The sequence below is a fragment of the Numenius arquata genome, chromosome 2, assembly GCF_964106895.1.
Source record: "Numenius arquata chromosome 2, bNumArq3.hap1.1, whole genome shotgun sequence".
Lineage (NCBI taxonomy): Eukaryota > Metazoa > Chordata > Aves > Charadriiformes > Scolopacidae > Numenius > Numenius arquata.
In genome coordinates this window covers 121226727-121250496 of record NC_133577.1, presented here as the reverse complement: position 1 = coordinate 121250496, position 23770 = coordinate 121226727, and the positions used below count along the sequence as shown (strand labels likewise).

General features: G+C 36.2%; 1 protein-coding gene across 6 annotated transcripts in view; it reads left to right on the top strand.

Moving 5' to 3' along the window:
- Positions 1 to 23488, top strand: part of CACNA2D1 (calcium voltage-gated channel auxiliary subunit alpha2delta 1) — a 420472-nt gene extending 396984 nt beyond the window's left edge. For 3 of the 6 annotated variants that reach the window (XM_074144315.1, XM_074144313.1, XM_074144312.1), the window contains 12 exons: positions 62 to 165; positions 1438 to 1524; positions 1901 to 1968; positions 3411 to 3449; positions 4695 to 4766; positions 5313 to 5465; positions 5555 to 5607; positions 8396 to 8451; positions 8595 to 8724; positions 10601 to 10713; positions 13789 to 13871; positions 22714 to 23488. In XM_074144315.1, the coding sequence (XP_074000416.1) occupies positions 62 to 165; positions 1438 to 1524; positions 1901 to 1968; positions 3411 to 3449; positions 4695 to 4766; positions 5313 to 5465; positions 5555 to 5607; positions 8396 to 8451; positions 8595 to 8724; positions 10601 to 10713; positions 13789 to 13871; positions 22714 to 22830 (1075 nt within the window). In that variant the 3' untranslated portion in view covers positions 22831 to 23488. Of the gene's footprint in view, positions 1 to 61; positions 166 to 1437; positions 1525 to 1900; positions 1969 to 3410; positions 3450 to 4694; positions 4767 to 5312; positions 5466 to 5554; positions 5608 to 8395; positions 8452 to 8594; positions 8725 to 10600; positions 10714 to 13788; positions 13872 to 15188; positions 15348 to 22713 lie in introns of those variants that run through there. The other 3 variants (XM_074144311.1, XM_074144310.1, XM_074144316.1) reach the window with 3 other exon arrangements.
- Positions 23489 to 23770: the final 282 nt, after the last annotated feature.

Below are 23770 nucleotides of genomic sequence, written 5' to 3'. Positions count from 1 at the left end.
CAGCTCAGCTTTAATGAGATGCTAACTATCTTTTTTCAATCACTTTTTTTTTTGTGATTAGGGCAGGAGAAGATTGGTTGGAAAATGCTGAAACTTATGAAGTCAGCTTCTATAAAAGGAGTTTAGATAATGACAACTATATTTTCACAGCTCCGTACTACAACAGTAAGTCATCGCTGTTTTGAAATGTCAGAGCTAACTATAGCTAATATAAGTGTACTTGTGGAAGTGTCCCATACCAGTTGAGGTCACTGACAAAGGACGCAAGTGGCACACTTTATAAAGAAAAAAATCTTGGGACTTCATTCATTATTAAGGAAAAGGTAGCGAGGAAGGCACTAAACAAGGGACATCATCATTTGTCATCGATTCTGATGGCCCTGCATGCTCAGAATTAACGAAGCTGAAAACCTGCAGAGTACTGATGTTCATTTATTATACTGAAACACTGTTTTACAGAGATGCTTTGATGCAATTAGTTTAAAAGCAAGTGAAAGAAAATTGCACTTGGGGACAATAACACTACCTAAAAAAGCCTTATTTGAGCTGAGTTCTGTATACTTCCTCAGCACCAAACCTAACTTGGGAGAGCAGGTATTAGCAGTCCAGAGTCCCCAACTCCATCCGCTGCAGTGCTGCTTAATCTAAACTTTGCTTTTGAGTTCTATTTCAAATTGCTGTTATTCACCAAAACCAGTTTGTCTGAAATACTGTGATATTTAAAACTTATATATGCACAATAGTAAGTGCTCGTTACTGATGTGAGCAGCATTAACCTTGCCAAGCTCGTCTAAAAGCAGATGCTACCACAAATGACATACTCTGCTCTTAAACATATGGAATCTTTTATTGCTGTTATTTCATACTTATTTATTGCATCTTTTCTCAATAAAATATTAACAAGGTAATTAACTAAATTCCCTGAAGCCTTTGTTGTTCCTCAAAGAGCTCCAGGGAATGCACTTCTAACTTGCTTTTTCATACTAAGCAGTGTTGAAAACAGGCTGAAGTCCATCAGAGGAGTAATTGTTGGTTGGTGAGCGGTGTCAGTATACCCTGCATTGAAAAGTACACAGACGACAGCAGGATAAAATCTTTGGCTCTGATCCTGCTTTTAACAGAGCTGCTCACATGTGTAAAGCTATCCATGGCTCTGCTTGCAGAAAAAAAAAAAAAGGCTACAGTTTTATGAAGCGGTGAAACTGTGTACAAAAAGTGAATGAAGAGAAGTAAACAAAAGTATTTCTCTTAGTCATCCAGATGTTGGTGATCTGAGCTCTTACAGGTGATGAATGCATAGTGCAGCTGCGTCGTTGCTTTTGAAAAAGAATATTTTTCCAATTATTCTGAGTATTTCAGTAATCATTAATTTCAGTTTCAGAGGAAGAGGCTTTTATATCACCCTAACATTTACTTTTTTTCCTTCTATGCTCTCAGAAAGCGGTGCCAACAGCTATGAAACAGGTATTATGGTAAGCAAGGCTGTGGAAATAACAATTAATGGGAAGCTTCTGAAACCAGCAGGTAAGATAGAGTGGTGCTGAAGCTCTAAATACATTCATTATTTGTTTGTTGCTCAACAGTCAATTAGAAATTTAATTGAGATTTCAAAGGAACATCACTTTATATAACATTCTTTTCTCTGAGACTCTTTTAATCTTGCTGGTGGAAATCAAGCCAAAGATCTGGCTGTGTTTGAGTAAGAGTGCTTAATTTATTAGTCTCATGAAGGATGTTGGTGGTCAGACAACTGAGCAAAACTCATATTTTATCCTTTTCCACTTTAATAATTTAGATGTTGTTATAATTTTTCCTTTTCCTTTTTTTTTAAGGATTCTACAGTTACCTTTTTTTTTTTTTTTCATTTTACTAAAAAAGACTTTCATGTATTTCTTGTTAGTTGTTGGAATAAAAATTGACGCAACCAGCTGGATGGAAAATTTCACAAAAACCACAATCAAGAGCCTGGTAAGCAATTGACCAAGTCTTTTTTGAACTTTATTTGCATTTCTCAAAGCTTCAGATGCAAATAGGTCTAATAGCTCTTTGTGCCAGAGTCACACTGATGTGTAGTTGCCAAGTAGTTGTGGTATTTAAATCATCCAAATGCACAAAATAAATCTATGTTGAAACAGGCTGTGTTTTGTACGTGTCTTGCTTTCATAATTATAGAACATGGATAAAGACAAAGAAAAATGACATATTCCAGCCAGTAGGCTCCCTACTAAGATTATGCTGTAGCAGTGAATAAAATCTGCAAAAGAATTGGTTTAAAAAAAACAAAACAAAACAACCAAACAAAAAAAACCAACAACAACATAAAAAAGTGAATCTATTCTTATTTAATATGGAGCATGCATGAGCAGTGAACAGTAAGGATTTATATGGCAACCAACATCACAGCATTTTAGCAGAACTTAATGAAATAGGTGCTTAAGCCTTTCATTCCTTACTTCTAATGCTTAGGTTTAAGTAGGAAGGAGAAAAGACCAAATCAAAGAAAAAACTGAGCAATTAATAGTACATTAATAGTATGACAGAAGCACAAAATGAAGATAATTATGGAACAACTGGATGAGGCAATGTTGCTTACTTGGTTGTATATTAAGGGAACCGATAACAGTGTCTGGCCATTATAGGTATTAGGGCTCAATGGGTAGGCAAATGCATTGCCTAAATGTCAGAACAGTTTAGAACAAAAATACGTAACTGAAGAAGAGAAAGAAAAAGGAGATTCTCAGAATTATTTTGAGCAGCATTGTCGAGTAATCTTTTTACTCAGGACACAATGCAAGAAGACTATGTCTCTATGTATACACATATTGCTAGAAAAAGAGAAAACGTCATCAAAGCCATACAAGTTAAATGGAGATGCTGCACTTCCTTTATCACATGGGATTCCCATGCTATGAGAGTGGTGAAGCTTTTCATGGTTAAAACAGATACTTGGACCAGGCTGAATGGGGCTTTGAGCAATGTGGTCTAGTGGGAGGTGTCCCTGCGCATGGCAGGGGGGTTGGAAGCCGATGATCTTTAAGGTCCCTTCCAACTCTAACCATTCTACGATTCTGTTTTCTGCGTTTTCTTTCCATACCCCAAACACATGGAATGCACATTTTCTTTCTCTTTTACTTTATACCCACAACACTGACATCCTGACAAGTCCCCCAAACTATTTGTCTCTAATGTATTGAGCATTCTTAAAAAAGGAAGATGTATCAGAGACTTTGCAAAAGACAGTAGAGCTTATGCTGTTGATAATTATTGAATACAGGTTGTTCACAGAGATATTTGTGATAAATGACACACTCAAAATTCAAATCACTTGTTCTTGTCTCAACTAATATCACTGTGAAGTATTACTTCTTTTGAAACATTTTTGTGATGATTACTGTACTTCTGTTTTACAGTGCAACAGTGAAATCTGTGGCTGTGAGAGAAACAGTATGGTAAGAATATGTTAGCTTTATGAATATGTGGCAGATTATAAAAATTCCCTCATTCTCTCTAGATTTGTCTCAGGCAACTTCTCTATCACTATTTGAAGGATAATTTTACAGGAAATAGGACTTAGTCATTTGTGTCTTGAGGAAGAGATGAAGATTAGGAGGGGAAGGGGTATAAAAGTCAGGTGAAGGAGTTGTTGCAAGAATCTTTGCAATGAGGTTATGGGAACTAGAGGGAAGAAAAAAAAAGAGTAAGAGCAATAGAGAATGATGTGAAGAAAAATGTGAGAAAAATGGAAAAATGTAATGGTAACTTTCAGAGCAAGAGGCAAATCCTGAAGAAAGGGAACAATAAAAAAAAAACAAAAAACAACAACCAAAACTGAGAAAAAGAACACTAGAAGAAACGTACCCTAGAGAAGGATAAATGCAAACTGAAAAACACTGTGATGTGCAGTCATTAGTCATGCATCTGTGCTCTGTTCCCAGCCTGTTCAGGATTTGGGGATCCTGTGCACTCAGGAGAGCACAGTTTCAGGGGCAAGCACAGTATCAGATTCTGCCACAAGTTTAAAAGCTTTCTCCACTCAGGTCTTCCGTGAATTCTTTTGTGGAGTGTGAAGATCATTAAATGCAGGAGTTACAGCAAAAAAAAAGGGTACTCTGGGAGGTTATCTATTTGCCCTCGCTGCTATCTCTCCAATCTCTGACTGCCAGGATCTTTTACAACCTGCAAAGCATAGGGAACCAGTGGGCTTCCCAGCCCTGCACCTGACACCTGGAAGAAACCCACTACAGTCCTTGGCAAGTGAAAATAAGCACGACCAGCAAGCTGAGAGCCTGCCTTTAAGTCTCTTACCATTAAAACCTGCAAATGGAAAAGGACTTTAAGCATGGCTGAGGCACATGAGAAGTTATAGTCCCTTATTACAAGTTGAGATTCAATTATAATCAGATTTAATAAGGATATAGCACTCAGTACTAACAAAGTATTGAGCAAATAAGAATTTACAAAACAACTTTTATGAAATTAAGCCACAAATAAGCCTTTGATCTGAACAAACTTTTATAATACTGATAATGCTACTTATTATAGCTTAATGTTGGCCCTTGGCTATGGGGTTGTGATTTAGCCTGAGCCACATAGATTTGAAGATACTTTTTAAGTGTTGAATAAAAAATAGTTTCTTACAGAGTATTCTCTTGACAAATCTTTTCTACAAAATATATTTCACTTTCTTATAATAGCATGTGGACTGTGTTATCCTTGACGATGGAGGATTTCTTTTGATGTCAAACCGGGATGAATATACACAACAGGTATGTATATTTTTAGGGACAGAACAGGAAATAAAATAGGAAGAAGTTTTAAGAGAAAAAAGTAGCATTTCACTCTCAACTTACCCTAAGAATAACATTTCCAAATCACAAAAATTTTGATTTATCAGAAATTGCAGTTATTTTATTTGTCTTTTTTCTCAGTCTTATTTATGGTTCAAGTTGCCATACTTCTACCAAGTTGCGTCCTTTCTGCTCTGCCTTTAGGCTGCCCGTGGACTGATGATGGTGAGGGCAAGTAGTATGGCATACACACACCTTCTTTCTCATATTCCTCTTGTTCTTTCCCAGGCAGGGTAGTCTCATTAATAGTTCAATTAACAATTACTGTCTAACTGGATTTCTCCAACCAAGCTTTTGGGAGAGAAATAGTCAAAGAAAGAAATAAATATGTAAGCAGCAAAACTGGATGAGTTGTGTAGAGTAAAAAATATTGGGGGGGGAGCAAAAAATCAGAACTGTTCACTTATTAACAAGAAAAATACTTGGAAAAACTTTACCTTATCTCCGTATATTCCTCCTCGTCAGATTGGAAGATTCTTTGGTGAAATTGATCCCGGCCTGATGCGAAACCTGATTAACATGTCCCTGTATGCCTTTAACAAGTCGTACGACTATCAATCGGTCTGCGATCCTGAAGAAGAACCAAAGCAAGGAGCTGGACTTCGTTCTGCTTATGTGGTCAGTATCCCCTTTTGAGGTGACTGACATTTCCTTAAAAGTATGCAGGTGTTTATACAAATAACAGAATCTCTCTTCCTTTTTCCCAGCCTACGATAACAGATATTTTGCATCTAGGATGGTGGGCTTCGGCAGCTGCCTGGTAAGTGCAAATGAGTCAGAAATCTGTACATCCAAACTAGAATTATTCAGTAGGTTGAGACTGTATTAGTCTGAACCCTTCATTTCTGCAGTTTCTTATCGTGAAAATGCTTAGCCATATCTCCAAACTCCTTGGAAAATTCAATGTTCTGTCAACAGTTGAATCCATAACTGTTCTTGCCAGTTTTTGTGACTGTGTGTTCTGACTCTACAAAATCAGTGTCAGGAAGAAGAGTTGTATTAATGCTGATTGAAATAAGTCTGATTGGCAGGTGTGAAGGTTCAGATGTAGTTATTACATTTAGAATTATTGATCACTTGGTTCCCTATTTCAGAGTATCCGTTTTCCCTTTTTCTAGCAAGAAGTCTTAAGAAAATCAATGTTTGCTTTTCAGTGAATCATCTTACAAAAACAGATGAAGCTTCTCTATTACAAATTTTAAAGAAGTCTGGCTTCAGACTGCAGGATAGCCAATATGTTATCCCATGGCACAGTTCAGTTAAAGGTTTTCATGATAATTATTAGTTGGTTCTTTGAAATGAAAAAGCACTACTGAACTATTTCAAGGAAGCAAATATACATAACACATTTTGGATAATTCTATAGTCTTGTGTCCTAGCATTTTCTACCTGAAAGGGAAAAGTTGCTATATTCAGACTGTTGTAGAGTTTTGGGATTGATATTGAGAGAGGCGGGATTGCACCAGTAATTAGATTTCTCTTTCACAGTCACTATAATGGATACATTTTAAAACTAAAGATCCATTTAGGAGCTTTTTTTTTTTTTTTTTTTTTACTTTGGTTTGTGCATTATTAACAATAGCCACAGAATTAATTTTATGTTTCAGAACCATGTAGATAGACACCCCAACCAGCCACTTACCCCAGCACCAAGTTGGGATCGGTAATTGGGACCGATGTGATACTTTTGCGCTGGTGTGAATTGCACCCTTGGAGACTGTCTGTTCCTTTTTCTAAAGTTTCATGATGTTTGTTTTATATAATAATTATCAAGCTGGAATAAATTACCTACTTTATGAAGCTAAGAGTTAAAATGTATAGCAGCTGAACAAACATATAACAATTTTCTCACGGATAGCATTATGAAGATTGTATGTTGGTTTTTATTGTTGGTTACATTTTGTTAACAGCAACGGCAAAAATCTCAGTTTTCTTGGACAACAACAAACCTCAAAAACTGGAGATGGGCAATAATCCGGAAGAGAAACTTGAGCCCTTCTCAAGCAGAGAAACTTTAGTTTATCAGTGTTCAAATCAGAATCAGTGGTCTGGACTCAATTTAGACCTGAGGTTTATTTTGTGTGATGTTTAACTTGAAAGCACCACATGAAAGTACTTTCTATGGACATGTTTTTAATGGAATCTCGGTCAGAAACAGGCAGAGAAGGCCATTAAGCAAGCAGAGTGAAAAGGGCTGACCAAAAATGGATTCAGTGAGACATCTGGCAAAAGCAAATGCATAGAAATAAGAGAAACCAGGTTATTAAATAAAACTATAGTGTTTCAGGCAACAATGTAGAATAAAGGTGTGAGTGATAATTTTCAAAATTTATATGGGACACATCCACATTTAGTTAAGAGAGTAGATATCATTTCTCCTTCATGCTCTTTTAACTCAGAAAATTTTACAGTTTTCCCAGGCTGCCTTTTTCACTTAATTCCCTGTAAATTCTGTTGAATCCTCATGAAGGATTACTATTTTCTGGCAGAAAAATGCATCACTGTTGAATGGCATCATGTCTCTTCTCATCCCTGACAATTGGTGCACTGTCCATCTGATCATTGAAGGTACAAAATTGTGGATGTGAACCCAGACGTCCTTCAGGCAGTGCCTCCACTGCAAAGATGATTCAGTTTCTTTGCACATGGATCACACTAGATAAGGAGAAAAGGAAAAAATCTTGGAGATTGAATAAAGTTATACAGTCCATTCTGTCTGCAGAGCAAGCGTTAGTGCAGGATGAGATGAGGAGAGATCAGCTCATATTTGTAGGCAGAAGCAAACCTAAAACATTTTGACAGGAAACTACAACTTAAGAAGGTTCAAGCACAAGCAAGGAGTCAAGGAACCTAAATTGTGATTCCTGTTTTGACAGGTTGGTAGAGGACAAGGGGGACGTGTATGTGGCAAGCCAGTACTTGCTTCAAGTAAATAAAATGGGAAAAATATGGTCATGAGCAAAGAAAAACAAGTTGAAATAAATGGAGCTTTTTAAGCCTGTGTTCAGCAGCATCTAGGATGAAAATATATTCTATATTTCAAGAGCAGGAATAGAGATGGTTTTAAAAGTCAACTGCTGCAGTAATGATTTTTATAATATACTTGTGATATTCCAGTGTTTGTCTCCTTCTCAGCATTTTAATGAGCCTTAATCAGTATTAAAGTACCTAATTCAGGAGCATTTTCCTGAGTGTGTTCAAAAGGAGTTCTGGTTAGTTTAAGTGCTAGAGGGAAGCAAACATGCCTCTTCCACCTCCCACAGAGGTATAAAAGGAGGACATGGATGGCATGATAACATTTCCATTATGTGAGTTATGAACACAAATAATTACAAATCTCAACAGTAGAATAAAAGATTAGCGTGGAAAGAAAACCAGAGTCAAACTGTAAGGTTTAAAGAAACACAGTTTTAATAACTGGCAAAAGGGTAATGAGCTGTGATGATTCTGTTGTTAATTACTCTTATTTGAGTAGTTTTTAAGGTCCCAGTAAAACACAAAGATGACAGAAAGCCTTTAACAAATGTATATTGTCTTTCTGTGTTCAGGTCTATCTTACAGCAGCTGTTTTTGAGCTTGACTTTTCCACGTTTCCTTGAGGCAGGTAAGTCCAGAGAATGTTAAAGAGTCAACTTTGAGTGAAGTAGAAGGTAAGAGTCTAGGTTGGGGGCCATATTTGGATCTCCCCATTACGTCTGTGACTTTAAAATGTCATTGTTTATTTATTTATTTTCTTATTTCTGTCAGCTGATATGGAAGATGATGATTTCGGTGCTGCCCTGCCTAAAACAAGCTGTATCACTGAGCAAACTCAGTATTTCTTTGAAAATGATGATAAATCTTTTAGTGGGATTGTAGACTGTATAAACTGCTCCAGGTAAATTTTTTTCAATATAAATAATAACTTTTGGATATTTTTTTATTTTACAAAAGATAATGACACTATTATAAGAACAAAAAAATATATTTCGGATTAATTACAACAAACTTACATAAGGAAGACAAAGAAATATATAGGCAGTAAAATGATAAATCGCATTTTCTTTGTGTTTGTTTAGAATGAATTTTAACTGTAATAACTGAAGAATTATATAAATATTTTAGTCAAATTTTTGTTTTATAATCTGTATTTACTCCATTAAAACTGTATTTCTATCTCTGCTACAATTTATTTTCTTTTAATTTATTATGTGAATTTAAAGGCATTCTGCAATACTCAGAAAAATATTATTTGCTTTAATCTAGTTATGTATTAGAATTTTTGATGGCCAAGAGATTACGCAATTTATCTTCAAATTTACCTTCTAGTCAACAGTGCTCATGATTTAAGAGATGTGGGTCTTATTAAGAAAACCATGCTGTTTTGTTTTGTGATTAAAAGAATTACTCTTCAGGTGCCATGTACCTGTTCAAGATGATGTTTATGTTAAAAAAACCAGATGCTTCAGAAACATAGCGACTTGGACCTAATTTTGCATTTCATACAAAAACATGCTGGGTTGAAAGCTTCCATACATTAAGAATTTCTGAAAATGTCTTAGAAATTACAATTAACAGTCAGGTTTCAAACTCCTTGAAGACAATATTTCAAGCCAGGAAAGAAAGACAGAGGACATTGGGGAATGGTGAATACAGCCAAAACACCCAGACATTTTTTCCCACTTCCATACTTCCTCCCCCATGTCGCTAGTTGTGTTTGGTTGGGACCTGGTTATGCAGAAACTCATGAGGTGGGTTTTTTGGTTTTGTTTTTGTAGGGTTTTTTGGTTGGGTGTTTTTTTAATCTGGAGAGTTTTCAGAAGAGTTCTTTAGTTCAGTTTACTGAAAGACTACAGAAATTATTATGCTAATATTGCAAACATAGTGCCACAGTCTGGGAATAAGTATGAAAGGACAATTTAAGCTGGTTAAAACAACCAGATATGTAATCACAACACCAGGTATTTAATTAACAGATATTTTGTCCTCTTATTGTACCGAATCAGTGGTACGAACTCATCATCTGTGAAATTTCAGAAATAATCTGATCAGTTCACACCTAAGTAATAAAATTCTGCTTATATAGAATGGTAACCACCTCTATGATAAGATTTGCTTGTTATTTTATATAAGTATGAAAATGAATTTAGAATCCACTAAAAACAATTAACCTGTGAGATTGTCCTGAATTTTCCTCTCTTTGACAGGCAGAGTATATTTTATTAATGACTAATAAATATTAAGATTTTTTTTCTCTTCTGTCCCAACTAACTTAAAGGCCTTTTGTGGAATTATATATACATAAAACCACAAATAATACACATTCAATACACAGCATACATACCCTAAACCTCTTTCTCTCCCTTTTTACAGGCAGGTTTATGTGTTGGGGTTTTGTTCGTTTGTTTGTTTTTGTGAATGGGGGTTCCTCAGTGTTGATAGGGGAAGAATTGAGGCTGAACTGATTTTATTTCTCAGTACAGCTACTGTTGTAGCAGTACAGAGCTAGCTATTAATTCAATTAAAGTAATTTTATGTTCTTTCCCATTTTTTCCACTACTAAGTCTAGTTGAAAGGGGGAACCATGGAAATGTCGAAAAGATTACAAAATTTGTTATAAATGTTTCTTGCTGTTCGTTAATGGAAAAGATAAACAGCAGCAGACAGACTGAATTTGTGAAGTTGGATTACTTTTATTCCAATACTGTGTGCCTTTCTCAAATACGGATTTCCTTGCTTCATTTAAACATAGGTTTTTCTTGGCTTTTTTCCAGACTTTATCATGCAGAGAAGATTTCAAACACCAATCTAGTATTCATTATTAGTGACAGCCAACTGCTGTGCCGCTCCTGTGACCCAAAGCCACTGATGCAAGCGGAGAAGCCGGGTATCCTTTAAAACCACGTTATTTACTAGTGTGGATTGATCTTTGGCTATGATATACTGGAATGTATTTGGAAAAAAATGACCTGTTTATGTACACATTAGTAGCATGGTTGCCATCGGAGTACTTGAAGTAGCAGATATTTGTGGATGATATCACAAATCATCTGAGGCAGCAGTCATTGAGGTAGAGAGCAAAGCTGTTATTTGTGAGGACCTAAACAGGAATGAGCTCACAGGAACATAACAAGGTTTCCAAAAGGCAGATGCAATGTCTTGGATCCAGGACAGGATAATGACATGCAGCTGGACAGGCTGGGGGTGGAGTGACTAGAAATAGCTTTGCAGAAAATGACTTGAGGATCATGATGGACAAGAAGTTGAACATCAGTTGGCACTGTGGCCTGCCATAAAGAGGGCCAGTCACATCCTGGGCTATGTTAGCAAAAGTATACTCAGCACATTGGGAGAATTGATCCATCCCATCTCTTGAGCACTGGTGAGACCACATCTGGAGTGCTGTGTACAGTTTGGGGCTCCCCAGTACCACATTGACATACTGGAGGAAGTACAGTAAAGGAGACCACCAAGGTGGTTGGCATCTGGAGCACAGGACAGACAAGGGGAGCCTGAGGGTCCTGGGTTTGTTCAGCCTTTAGGAAAGACAAGGGTATGTCTGTCTAGAGAAATAACAAGAGGACAATGTGGGACAGGATAACACCAAGATAAGAATGTTTGGTCATGAAAAGTTGGGATGCTGCCCTGATGCCTGCAACACTGAGGTGAAGTGATAGAGGCACTTTAGTGTGTGCTCAGTGCCAATGAGAACTGCTTACTTCTCTTGGAAACTACTTTAACCATGAAAGGCCAGAGATTATCCAGCTGCTAGCATAGAACTTCTTCAGAGCTGGCTGGAGACACAGATGACATACATGCTAAGCAGAGTCCTTGCAACGTATGCATTAAAATTAAAAGCGTGTGAAAGTTTGTTCTAATTTACAACCACCTTCATGCCAATCTCTATGCCCCTAACCTGTTCACTCCATTAGACACCTGTAGGTGATGGTGATGGAAATACAGAAAACCACCATACACATTTTCTAGGCCAGGAGAAATGCACCACAATTTTTCTCTGCTCTATATGCTTGAGGATAGCATACCAGAGATGGTAAATCAAATCATGTTTTAGATTATTATGACAGAATATGGAAAACAATTAGTAATACCTTTGTCCATGTCAGGAAGTTAGTTGAGACAGCCTCTCCCACTCCTGAAAGAAAAGCAGATGGTGGTAAAGATGACTGTGTTTCTTTGGCACAAACAATGTGTTCATTGCCACACTAATAAAACTGGAATTTCACCTACATTTGGGCTGAAAAGGAAGTTACATAGGGGTGGAAGCAATATCCGTGTCATCACTGAACTATGTAAACACAGCCTAATATTCTAATTGACTCCAGTCCATGACAGTTTGATTAACTGCTGCCACTGTCTGAATTTATAGACAGCACTCACTATAGAAAATGAAGCATGTTTGATGGGAAATGGGCACATGAATTGCATTTCCCTGTGGAGCCCAAACCTTCTAAAAAGCAGTAAATGACCTCAAATGGCAGCCAGAGCAGCTGGGTGGGCTTAGATTGACTAAAAGGGCTATTTTATTTTTGTGCCAACTATGCAGTACTAAGCTATTCTCTCTTTTCTATAACTAAGGTACATTGTGAAATGCAGATGTAGCATAACATCACACAAGCAGACAGAATGACCTTTGGGTGCTATTCAGATGGTTATTATTAGACTCTGCTTCTTTCTGGCTGGTGCAGCTTTGCTTGTGCACATGGTCTTTTAGAATAATTCTAAGTTTTTACTTCCCTTTCAACTGGGCCCCGGCAGAGGAGAGGGGAGGTGAGACTGATAATATCTGAATGAAGACAGATGTAGATCTATAGAACTAAATTCCCTGTCCTCTTGCTTTCTCTTCCATTGGGCATCTCCAGTGATTGCAATGAGGCTGCTGTAGTACTCCACAGTGGGGCATGAGTAGGATTACTTCAGGTATAAGTCAGACCTACTAAGATAAGTAAACTTTTGGAGCTCAATTTTTATAAAACACTCTAGCTTAGCTTTAATGTGTGTACTACCAACAGTGCAATCAAAAAAGCTTAACATACTGAATGGTAATATAAGCAGGTTTCAACAGAAGACGGTTTTGCAGTTTGCCTTTCAGGATTACTGCAATGAATTGTGTCCCTTGTCAGCCTGTGGCAAATGTGAAGTATAGTATTTACATCTCAAAATCAGCAATTACAGATTTCAGATATGTAAGCTAACACATTACCTCACATTTACAGTTAGCTAATTAATAGCATATCACTGCTCCCATTTCTATCCTGCTGTTCTGCTGTTAGTTTGGACAGCATTTTCTCTGTCTTCTTTCATCACTGAAATGCTAATGAGATCTGATTAGGTTTTCTGTCATTTACTATCAAAGCCTACAGTGGGATAATCTTGTCTGTGATATTTGGGTTAATATAGGTGTACACATAATAAAACCATTAGTTCTTATAGGCCTTCACTGCGATTTTCAGCATGTATATAACATTACTTTTCCAAACAGGCTTCTCACTTTACTGTGTGTCTCATTTTAGCAGAAGAACTCAGTGGTAACATATGCTATAACCAATAAGTACAATTGAAAATTTACTACTTTATCAAATATTTTCTGTAATATTTATGTGATGATAATGAAAGCAATATAGAAACTCTTAAAAAACCTCAGCTTTTATATTTATTTTGAGTACATTTACAGTTCTGGAAGTACTGGTTCTAAAAATTCATGCAGGATGTTTATTTTCGTGATTAAGACAGTGTAAAAAAAAGCGTATCTGATTTCAATTTATCTGGAGGGTTGGTTTGGTTTGATTTTCTTTAATTTAAATGAGGAACTGTGACTATTGATGTTTATTTCAGTACTATCTGAATTAGCATAAAACTTCTCCCACGAAAGTAAAAACAGAATGTTAACCCTGCTGATGTACAATGCGTGAAAAAAAGTCATGAACCTTAACCAGAGAAACAGATGAAGGGCCAAATCCTTGTGAAATGGTCAAACAACCTAGATACAGAAAAGGTCCTGATGTCTGTTTTGACGAAGCCAAACAGGTAAAATTGAACTTGTAAGACTTTAGGACTATCTTTAAAAGCAATTGTAGAGCTGTTTTAGAAGAGCAGTGAAAACTATGTTTAAACAGACCTTGGTGCCTGGTAACCTTTCTATCTATCACTAAACATACTGTTCACTCTAGATCATAGCCCACTCTATTTCAAATATCCCATGATTAACATAAAATTAACGGCTGCTTTCTTATCTGCCTTTCCTATAACCATTGCACTTTCACACATGATTCCCACTAAAAAACCGCACCATCAGCAAGCATAAAACTAATGATCTCTCTATGGTCCTGTCAAATTCAGTTCTTCAATGGCTTTCACAACTTGATGATAATCCTGGCTTAGAGGCAGTATTTTTATATTAGCATTTCCAAATATTATGTAACATGTTGTTAAATGATTAAAAACATTATATCTGGTTTAGGATGCTGTTCCTCTTAGAAATTCTGCAAATATGTATTGACCTTAGGTCACATTCTGAACAGGTGTAAAACTGCATTGCTTTACTGAAATCAGCAAAACTACGCTGTTTAATACTCCCTGTATTGTATACATCAAAGTTTTGAAGGAGAAAAATTATAACTGTGCCGCATGTATAATTTACTTTGAATATAATCTGGTTTACCTTTCAAAATACTGTATGAAAGAGAATATGTTGAATTCAAATTGTTCAGAATAAGTTTCAAGACAAAATGTACTTAAAGGGAAGTACCTGCCATTATATAAAACAAATATTTAAAAAATGCATTTTTAATGCCTCATCCCATTTCTGCAAACGAAAGACTGTACATAACTAGTGCAGTTATTTGGCTGTAATTGCTGTGTTGCAGGTTTTAATCCAGTGTATCCTCTGCTTTTCTTTAATGAGGCATAATGGTTGAGATGTCTGTAGTGCTAAAAAAGTCCCGACAGTTGGTTTCAATGCGTTTTTCTAGTAACCAAATGGTACGTTAAAAAAGAAGCCTTCTTACTGGCCAAAAAAGGTTAAACAAAGTTGAAAAACCATCCAAAAAGCTATTTGGCCATTGTAAATATTCCAAATACTCCTGATATGATTGTGTGTGAAAGTACAACTCTTGCTCACTAGCTTGATGTGCTAATCAGTGTGTAAGTCATGTGTTTTGTAACAGTGGATTGTTTTGGTTAAGTTTATTTGCAAAATTTGCTGTGAATCTCTTGCTCTTGGGTGGATGCTTTCACATTAACTCTGCTAACTGCCAGCAATCTGCATGATATCTCATCTTGTATGTCTTTTTTTCTGTGTTTTCTTTCCTTTCCTCTACTTGCTACTTTGCCCGTTATTAATAGGATCAGCCTATATGCACAACGAGTCGTGCCTCTGCCATGACGTCCGCTCCTATCTTCATTTTTCTGCAAGTTTTCATGTGGTGTGGATGGTCAGTTACTTTCTCTAATTTTTTGTTTTGTTCTTGGCTTAAAAAATTAGCAAACTTTTTTACTTACTAAGCATACAAAAGAAAACAGAATGAAGCGAGCCCTAAAAGCAACAATCTGGAGCAAATTAATATTGCAATATTAAGGGAAATTAAATATGAAAAAACCCTGTCTGGAGCCTTCTAAATCAGAATTACAGAACACAAAGCTTCTCCCATAGCAAATACAAAGACACAGGAACCTGTTTGGTTTATATGGTTGGCTCTTTTGAGATTGCACATGTACCAACTGAGTCAGTGCCATTCCCTTCAAAACATTTTTCCCTTGTCCCTATTGAAACGAAATAGAAGAAGAAAGTTTTATGCACAGAGACAAAGGTACGAAGCAATTAGAAGAGACTATAATACCTGTGGAAATAAAGCTGTACTTAGGGATAGCAAAGATGAGTGCTCTGTGTAAGAATAATGGGAGCGTTGCTATTGAGAAGAGTAAGGAGTTTTCACTGCATTCAAATTAACACAAATGCTAATGATGGAAGATAACAGTGTGCATGATTTTGGTTAAAGAACGAATTCAGTAAAGTCATATTTTCACTTTTTAACTTTTTGCAACCTCAACATATTCATTGCCTTATTACAGCAGAAGGTAGGTTTTTTTTCTTCTAATTAAATACATGGATACATGAAGTCCTGTATGTTGACTTTGTGCAAACTCTGGGGTTTGTAATGAAAGCGTTGGCATTTTAGACTGTGTTGTGTTTAATAGTGTGAGAGTGTGCGCTACTTTGCTAGTGACATATTTTGCTGATCTAATGAGAATAAAATAATGACCTTGTACACTAGAGGGGTTTCTGATCAATATTATTACTCAGAAAACCACTAGAGGGAGATACTAACATATCTATCAAAGTAAAGCCAACTGAGAGGCAGAAATGGAACCTTAGAAATCATTTTTCAGAGTTAGTGTAGTAAAATATTAAAAATTTTAACAATTTAGAACACTCATTTTCTCAATAATTTATGTTCTTTTTATACTTGGGGGAAAGTTCACTTAATATCACTTGAACATCAATGAAAAAAAAAAAAGTTCCATTTAACTGCTGTATTTGAGTAATTTTGAAGTTTCCTATTTGGTACTTAAGTCATCTAACTTCTAGCAAACCTAGGAACTTGCACAGCCATGGCTGAAGGTTGTAAGGGGGGTTGAAAGTCCCTTCCCCCAAGCCAGTTGTATTTCACATTGAAATCTAGAAGATTAACATCTCATATTCTTACTCATGCAATTTACTCTGCAAGTAACCTTGTTTTAATTAAAAAGCTACTATCCAATGTACATAAAGCAGCAGAGACTCACCTTGAGCTGAATTCTTTATGTCCAAAATGGTCTGCTCAAGAAGGCAAACCGAAATACTGGGAAACCTACGGAATATAATTTTAGCTGATAGACTTTTGGCAGCAGAAAGTTATAAAGGGAATTTTGTTCATCCATCCTGTTTTTAATAACTGTGATTTTAAAAATGGGTTCTCACTGGATGTTAATCTGTGTAGTTTTATTAAAATCACTGAAGCCAACACAGATACAAACCAGCTGATCAGGTTCAATAATGGCAGCATTCATATTTTTTTTTTTATTAAGGATAACAAACTAGTCTTTATCACCCCCTTGAATAGCTTGCTCTTACTTTGTACATGCACACTGGTTTTGCTTGCCGTGCCTCAGAATAAAAAGAAGAACTTTACAGGTTTTTAGCTCCTTCTGGGAATGTCTTATTTCCATCAGGTCCCAGGGATGTCAGTGGGAGCTTTGGGGGTGATCAGCAGCCCAGATGACTGTATACATCTTGATGGGATTGGCTGTATCCCTGGTCTATGTGTGGGCATCTGTACAGCTTTGACAGCTTTGTGTGGTAGCCCAGACAAAGGAGGGTAACACAAAATTTATGAAAGGCCATGCTTTGGAACTTGAAATGACTCTTGAGTAAAAGCAAAGGTGTTCTCCATGCAATATGAAGCTTTTAAAATATATGTGTATAAAATGTATAACTTTGAGGTAACCAGTTGATATCAAGGGCCAGATCAGAAACTCTTTGACAGCTTTAATTGTTTTATCCTTTTTATAGTCATTGTAGCACAATGGGTTCTGATAGATGATTAAGGTTACAAGACAAAGTTAAGTACGTTGAATAGTTATAGTGTACTTCTAAAGGAGTAACAAGGATGTTTGTAGGCTTAGTCATGTATATATATATAAGTTTTTATATTTACGTGTGTCTTTAAAATTCTGGACCTGCACTGCTTTCAAGGAAATGTTGATATATAGTAATGAGTATGTGGGCTTGATACTTAGCAACGAAGATACGATTTTATAGAAGCATTCACTGCCATTCTGCAAGTGCTGAATAATTTTCACACTGTGTGATGTTGTAAAATAACCCTCTCTAGAGTTAGCATAGCAAGGCATGACATGAAGGAGATGACATTTGGATTTGACAGTTCTCTACCTCAAGCATGCAAGGAAATTTGACATATGACTTATTAATGCAAGAAATTTCTGATACATTTCTGCTGAAATGAAACTGGCTAAAAAGGTTTCTTTCCAATTTCTTTTCCATTTTTTTTCCATCTTCAAAGAGAAATAATATACAGAATATTGTTTTGAAGACAACAAAGAGAGGACATCCTCAACTGATCTATTGGTTATTCGGGTTTTGTGTGCGATTAGTGCAGTAGTCACTAATGTAATGGGCTGGAAAATTTTAGTGAAACTGCTTAAAAATAGTTCAGCATCTAATTGCACTGGCAGAGGTAAAGCAAAGATAAGGTAAAGATACAATAAAATGTTACTATGTAATTTGTTATAAGAAATTTTATAAGAAATCTCAAAAATAACATTTACAGGAAACAGTTGAGAAGTTTTCTTAAAGCTCAGGCTTTAAGAAAGACATTTTGAAGACCATTCAAAACTGACATTTTCCTCAATCTGGTTGCAAAGTAATGGCGGGATCCCACTCATTTCCATAAAACTGTTAATTTTTTTAAATTTATATAAATGAGCATGTAACCAGACTTTATCCTCCTTTTATTTTTTACATTTCTTGTAATTTTCACAACAGTTAAAGCACACAAGAAAATTACAATGTGCGATGCTGTGGAGGAAAAAGTAATTTAGATAGGATTTACTGTACCTTCTTTGCCACTACTATTTTTATCTTGGCTTAGGACACAAAAAAAATAACTGATTCCAGAGAGAATATTTAAAAATTGTTCTTGGCAGAACTGCTGGTTTACCACTGCAAATTTGTCTACAAACCTCAGAAATTCAATGTGACTTTGATCAATATGAGGTTAAAAACTGTGCAACCTTGAAATATGTGTATAAACCTTGGATAATTTTGTCTAGTAAGGCTTAACTCTGTCATTCATAATAAGAAGATTCCTCTCCTGTGTGAGGCTTCCAAGACATTCTCCACTGTTGTGAAGTTGTGAATCCTTTAAAAACTGTTCTGTGTAGTCTTAGGGAGAGATCAAAAGATATTAAAACATTTCTTTTCAATCCAATAGGAACATTGCATAATCTAATTGTTGAATGTAAAAGCCGTGCCCATAAATTGTGATGCAGTTTAAAAAAAAATCTCAAATAACAAATAGAAATGGGCAACAGAATGGAGTTTCCTTTTCAAGTACATATAGTAGTAGGGTTAATTCATCAACATAATTTACCCAATATTTGGTCTAACACAGAGGTGACATGGAAGCTGATTTCTGCATATTTCTATATGTGGAGGTCCATCTAGCCTGTATCCATACTGGATGCCATTTTATAATGGTATTTCCCCCTTCCTATTATGTACAATTTTGTTTAAGACCTTCCGTTTACTTCTTTCTTACTCTCCAGACATCTCCCCTCTGAAAAAAATTTAAACCTTGTGCTTTACCTTAGACAATTTCTTCAAAGATGAGTCTTCTAAGTAATTTCAGTGATAAATGTCTTAAATACCAAGAGGTAACACTGTGTACTGTTCCTTGAATTCATGTGAGAAGAAACCTTTACTGATAATTCTGTTTCTGATGATTCTCGCAGTGAGCAAGAAGCAACAGGGTTATTTTTAGGTGCTTTGAATAGAAATAAAGCCACATGACAAGATACAATGCAGATGCAAAAAGTGACAGAGCCAAACTAAATAAACCAGAAAGTTCAGTGCATCTTCAAATCTTAGCATCCTACTCCAAATCTGGTGTAGCAGAGTTCACTTATGACATACTGGTTGACCGGAAACCTTAGGAATTTTGAACTTGTAGAGTGCAATCAACTGGAAAAAGAAAACAAAAAAAACCCACAAAAACTAAGCCAAAATTATAAAACTAAATTATAAAGCTAACAGATGACAGACACAGAGGTGTAGATTCTGTTCTTTTATCAATAGTAACCACTTCCGGATCTGTGAGCTATTTGCTTTGGGATAGAATGAAAAAATACTTTTTTCTTCTTTTTCTTTTTTTTTTTTTTTCTGACAAACTTGAATGCTGGTTTTTGTTTCGTTTTGTTTTGTTTTGTTTTGTTTTTACATCTAATTTTGAAAGGACACTGTTGGTGACTGCTGTAATGCCTGATGATGTATTGAGTCTAATTTGCCTGTTTTATCTGATTTTCCATATATTTATTCCAGACTGATTCTGATTCATCTGACCTCTCTGCCTTAAATGATGCATTGTGTGTGGTGGGAATCTTATTAAGTCTTCACTCCTTAAAACCTCTTACAAGAGCTCGTTGGAGTTGTTTGCTCTGCCCTGTACTTTCCAAGATCCCTCTTTACACCTCTGTTATCCAGCAAATGCCCTAACTCCGTATTTGGCTTCATGCTTTTGATTTATTCAAAACTTCCTATTATCATTTTCAGCATATTTTGTAGGGAGGTCATAAAAAATTCTTTATCAGTCCTCCTAATTTTCTGATTATATCTAATCTGCCATTTTTATGTGCTTTCCTGTTCTTGCCCATTTGACTAAACTCAATTTCTTAAATACTGACCATTTCCCTATGACAGTGTACTTAATTTCCCTATTAGTTCATGCTGGGTGTTTCTTTGGGGTTTTAGTTTTTTTGTTTTTTTTTTTTTTTTGGGGGGGGGTGTTGGTGTTTTTTCATTTGTTTTGGGGTTGGGTTTCTGGGGGGAAGTGTGGTGTGTGAGGTTAGTTATTCTAACTGTGGCATTCATTTTACCTGGATATCTAATGCAGTATTTCTAAATAATCTTCCAGATACTTGTGAGGGGCTTACTTTTCGAGATGACGCTTCTAGTTTTTTTCCTGCTATCTGTTTGTTGTTTGTTTGTTAAGAGTTTTTTTCTCTTTTCTTGGGTTTGGGGTTGTTTGGGGATTTTTAACTGCTTTTGGTATTTCACGTGGTTTCCTTTCTTAAAATTGGTATCTTTTGGTTTGGATTTTTTTTTGGCCTGATTTCTCACACAATGGTGCTAAGTCCTATTGCATTGTGGTCTATGGAGCTATGCTGTACAGAGCAGCTCTCTACTAATAGTTTTGAAGAGGGCCCTATGGACCACTAAAGAGTCAAAGACTGTTTGTCCCAAAAAGGCAGTCATTTATCATATCCAAAAATGTGATTTCTACATCTCCTTTTGATAAGGCATTGATCCAGTCTATATGTGGCTTCTCTAATCTCATAACATTTAGTGATTGATTGATATTGTCACTTTGATCAGGTGGTCAGCAGTGCAATCCTAGTGTTACATTTTTATTATTAGACTCTGAAATTTCTTACCCATAGAGATTCCATCATACTTTCCTTTTCCTATGATACTTCTATGGTATTACACTTACATACTACCCTTCTGCTGTATGTCCTACACTGCCATTCTTACAAAGTTGGCAGCCTGACAGTGCTCTGTCCTGCTGATTATTCTCCTTCCACCAGGTTTCTGATATGTGTATTATTTTGTGATGATTCATTGATGACTCGTCTTCATTTCCCCATCTTAATTTTATGTTCCTAACATTGATGCAGAAGCACTTGAAAGTTTTGGGTAAGGATGTGCCAACAAATTGAAGGTGTTTTTATGACCCTTCTTATTTATCATGATTGTACTTTTTATCCCTAAATCCCCAGCCTTTTCAGAGGCACATTGAGTATTGGTAACATATGCCTCAGTGGCATGTCCTTCTGAACCAGGAGCTGTTCCATGCTCATTGGCTTTCCTCTGCTTTCTGTTCTAAAACCTTTTTAATTTTTGTGCCAGCAGACAGGCTCTGTTACTGTTAAGGTGCACTCTGTCCTTCCCTCCACATGTTCCACCTGTTCAAGAAGTTTCCCCAGTTCCTAGTATATCTAAGTCCCTTCCTACCTTCACTGTTGACTTGTCCTTGGGGGCTTGGGATCTCTTGGAAAATGGAAAGTGTCTTTTTATACTGTGGGTACAGAATACAGTGAAAACAAGAGGAAAACCAAATATTTTCAGCCTTAAGAGCTATCTACGAATCTCAGACTTGTGGTCAGAGCAGTGCAGGGGATGGCTGGAACATTGTCCTGGTGTTTTAGGCACCCAAACATATATTGTATCAGTTCTGAGAAACATGAAGGGATAAAGATGTTAAAGACTTCAGAACAGGTATCAAATGTATTTCAGCCAGATTAATGAATAAATCCATAATGCAAAAGATGTTATGCATTGTAGGTAAAGTGGACCAAATAAGAGCAATTAGTGGTGAAGAGGAATGGAGAAAAGAAGCGTGATTGCTGTGTGGCATAATGAATAATTAGGTCCACTGATGTGTGACAGCTGAGCACCTCAGAGCGAGCCCACAAACTGGAAGGGGTCTTCTCTACAGATTACATCAAATGTGTACAAAAAAACAATAGAAAATTTGGTTCTCATACCTGAATACAACATCAGAGACAGAGAAAGGATTTTCATTCTCTTTGATCATATCTTCACCTGCAGAACTTGTTCGTTTTAATGTGTGATCATGTTGTTGAAATGGACATGAACATATGCTGGTATTTGTTTTCTAATCTTGAAAAGTTATCTGTTCTTCCACCTTTCCTCATAATAAAGTGATACTCAAAATTGATGTAGTTTTAAGGAATATAATGTGGTTTACTGGGGCCCCCAGTATGTCCCGTAGCATTTCTTGTTTGATTAAGTATTCCATCTAGTTCATAAGTGACTGCAGTAAGTTGTAAGTATTTAATCCTCCCACGCTTATCGTTAATGCAGTCACGCCACTCTTTGTATCAAAAATCAGCCAAACGTCCAGGAATTATTTTGCTGTTATGTTAGGAAAAATAACATATATAAGACCAAAAAGGATCCCTCAAGGGATCCTCAAGGATAGTTCAAAATGTTGAAGCTAAAATGTAGATTACTTCTCAGGAAATTTCAGTCTAAGTGATGTTAAATGATTTCTTCTTTTCTTGCCAACAGGAAGATTCGGCTGACTGCGGTGGTGTCTCTGGTCTGAGTCCATCACTGTGGTCTATGGTAGGAGTTCAGTTGGTCCTGCTTTGGCTGTTATCTGGCAGCACACACTGCCAGTTATGACCTTGCTAAACCAAAACCTGCATAACTTAATCAAGACCCGGCCAAAACGATAGCCTCAGTTTCATTTTAAAAGGGTCAGCTATTCAGACAGCAGCAGAACAGCAGTGCTCGTGTCTGGTAATCACTCATTGTGAGACTCATAAAGGCACCCACGGTGGCTGCATGTTGGAGTGTCAGATACTTAAACATGTGTGAATGCTGCATCATCTATGCCATCCAAACAGAATTCTGTACGTGCTCCATTGGGGAAAATAAGATTTTTGTTTGTTTGTTTGTTTGTTGTTGTAATCTTGATAACTTCATGTAAAAGGGCTCCCCTGATAATAGCTTATGTATATGATTTTCATTTCTTTTAAGCTTTGGATATCTTGAAGATTTATATTCTTTTACATGAACAGTTATTTTAAAAAAAAAAAAAAGGAAAAAAGAAAACATACTCCCCAATATACATTATTAGCACCATGATGGCTGCTTTAAACATCAGTTTTGTCCAAACTAGTTGAGTAAAATGAAAATATTGGTTAGTCTTCATCAGAAGTTCAGCATGACTGAAATGCATTATGATGAGTGGTTTATTCTTCCAAAATGAATCATGTAGCCAGTTAAGTTTTGGTAGGTTGATAAAAATTGTTAGTTTAAAGGAAGGAAGGAAGGAAGGAAGAAAAGAAGGAAGGAGGGAGGGAGGGAAAGAAGTAAAGAAGGAAACTTCTGGTTTTAAATATATAAAGGTGCTTGAGAGTTGAACTAAGAAGTGATTCTCATCTTAAACCTGGTGTCATCTTCTGTCAGAAAAATGTTAATTTCAATGTAATATTCACCTCCTTTTCACAATGCAGTTATATATAAAGCTAGTCGAATCCTTCAAAGGCTCAAACAAAAACGCTTGTGAATAAAAAAATGTCTTTGTGATATTTGAACGTTGGTTTCCAAGGGTATTTTG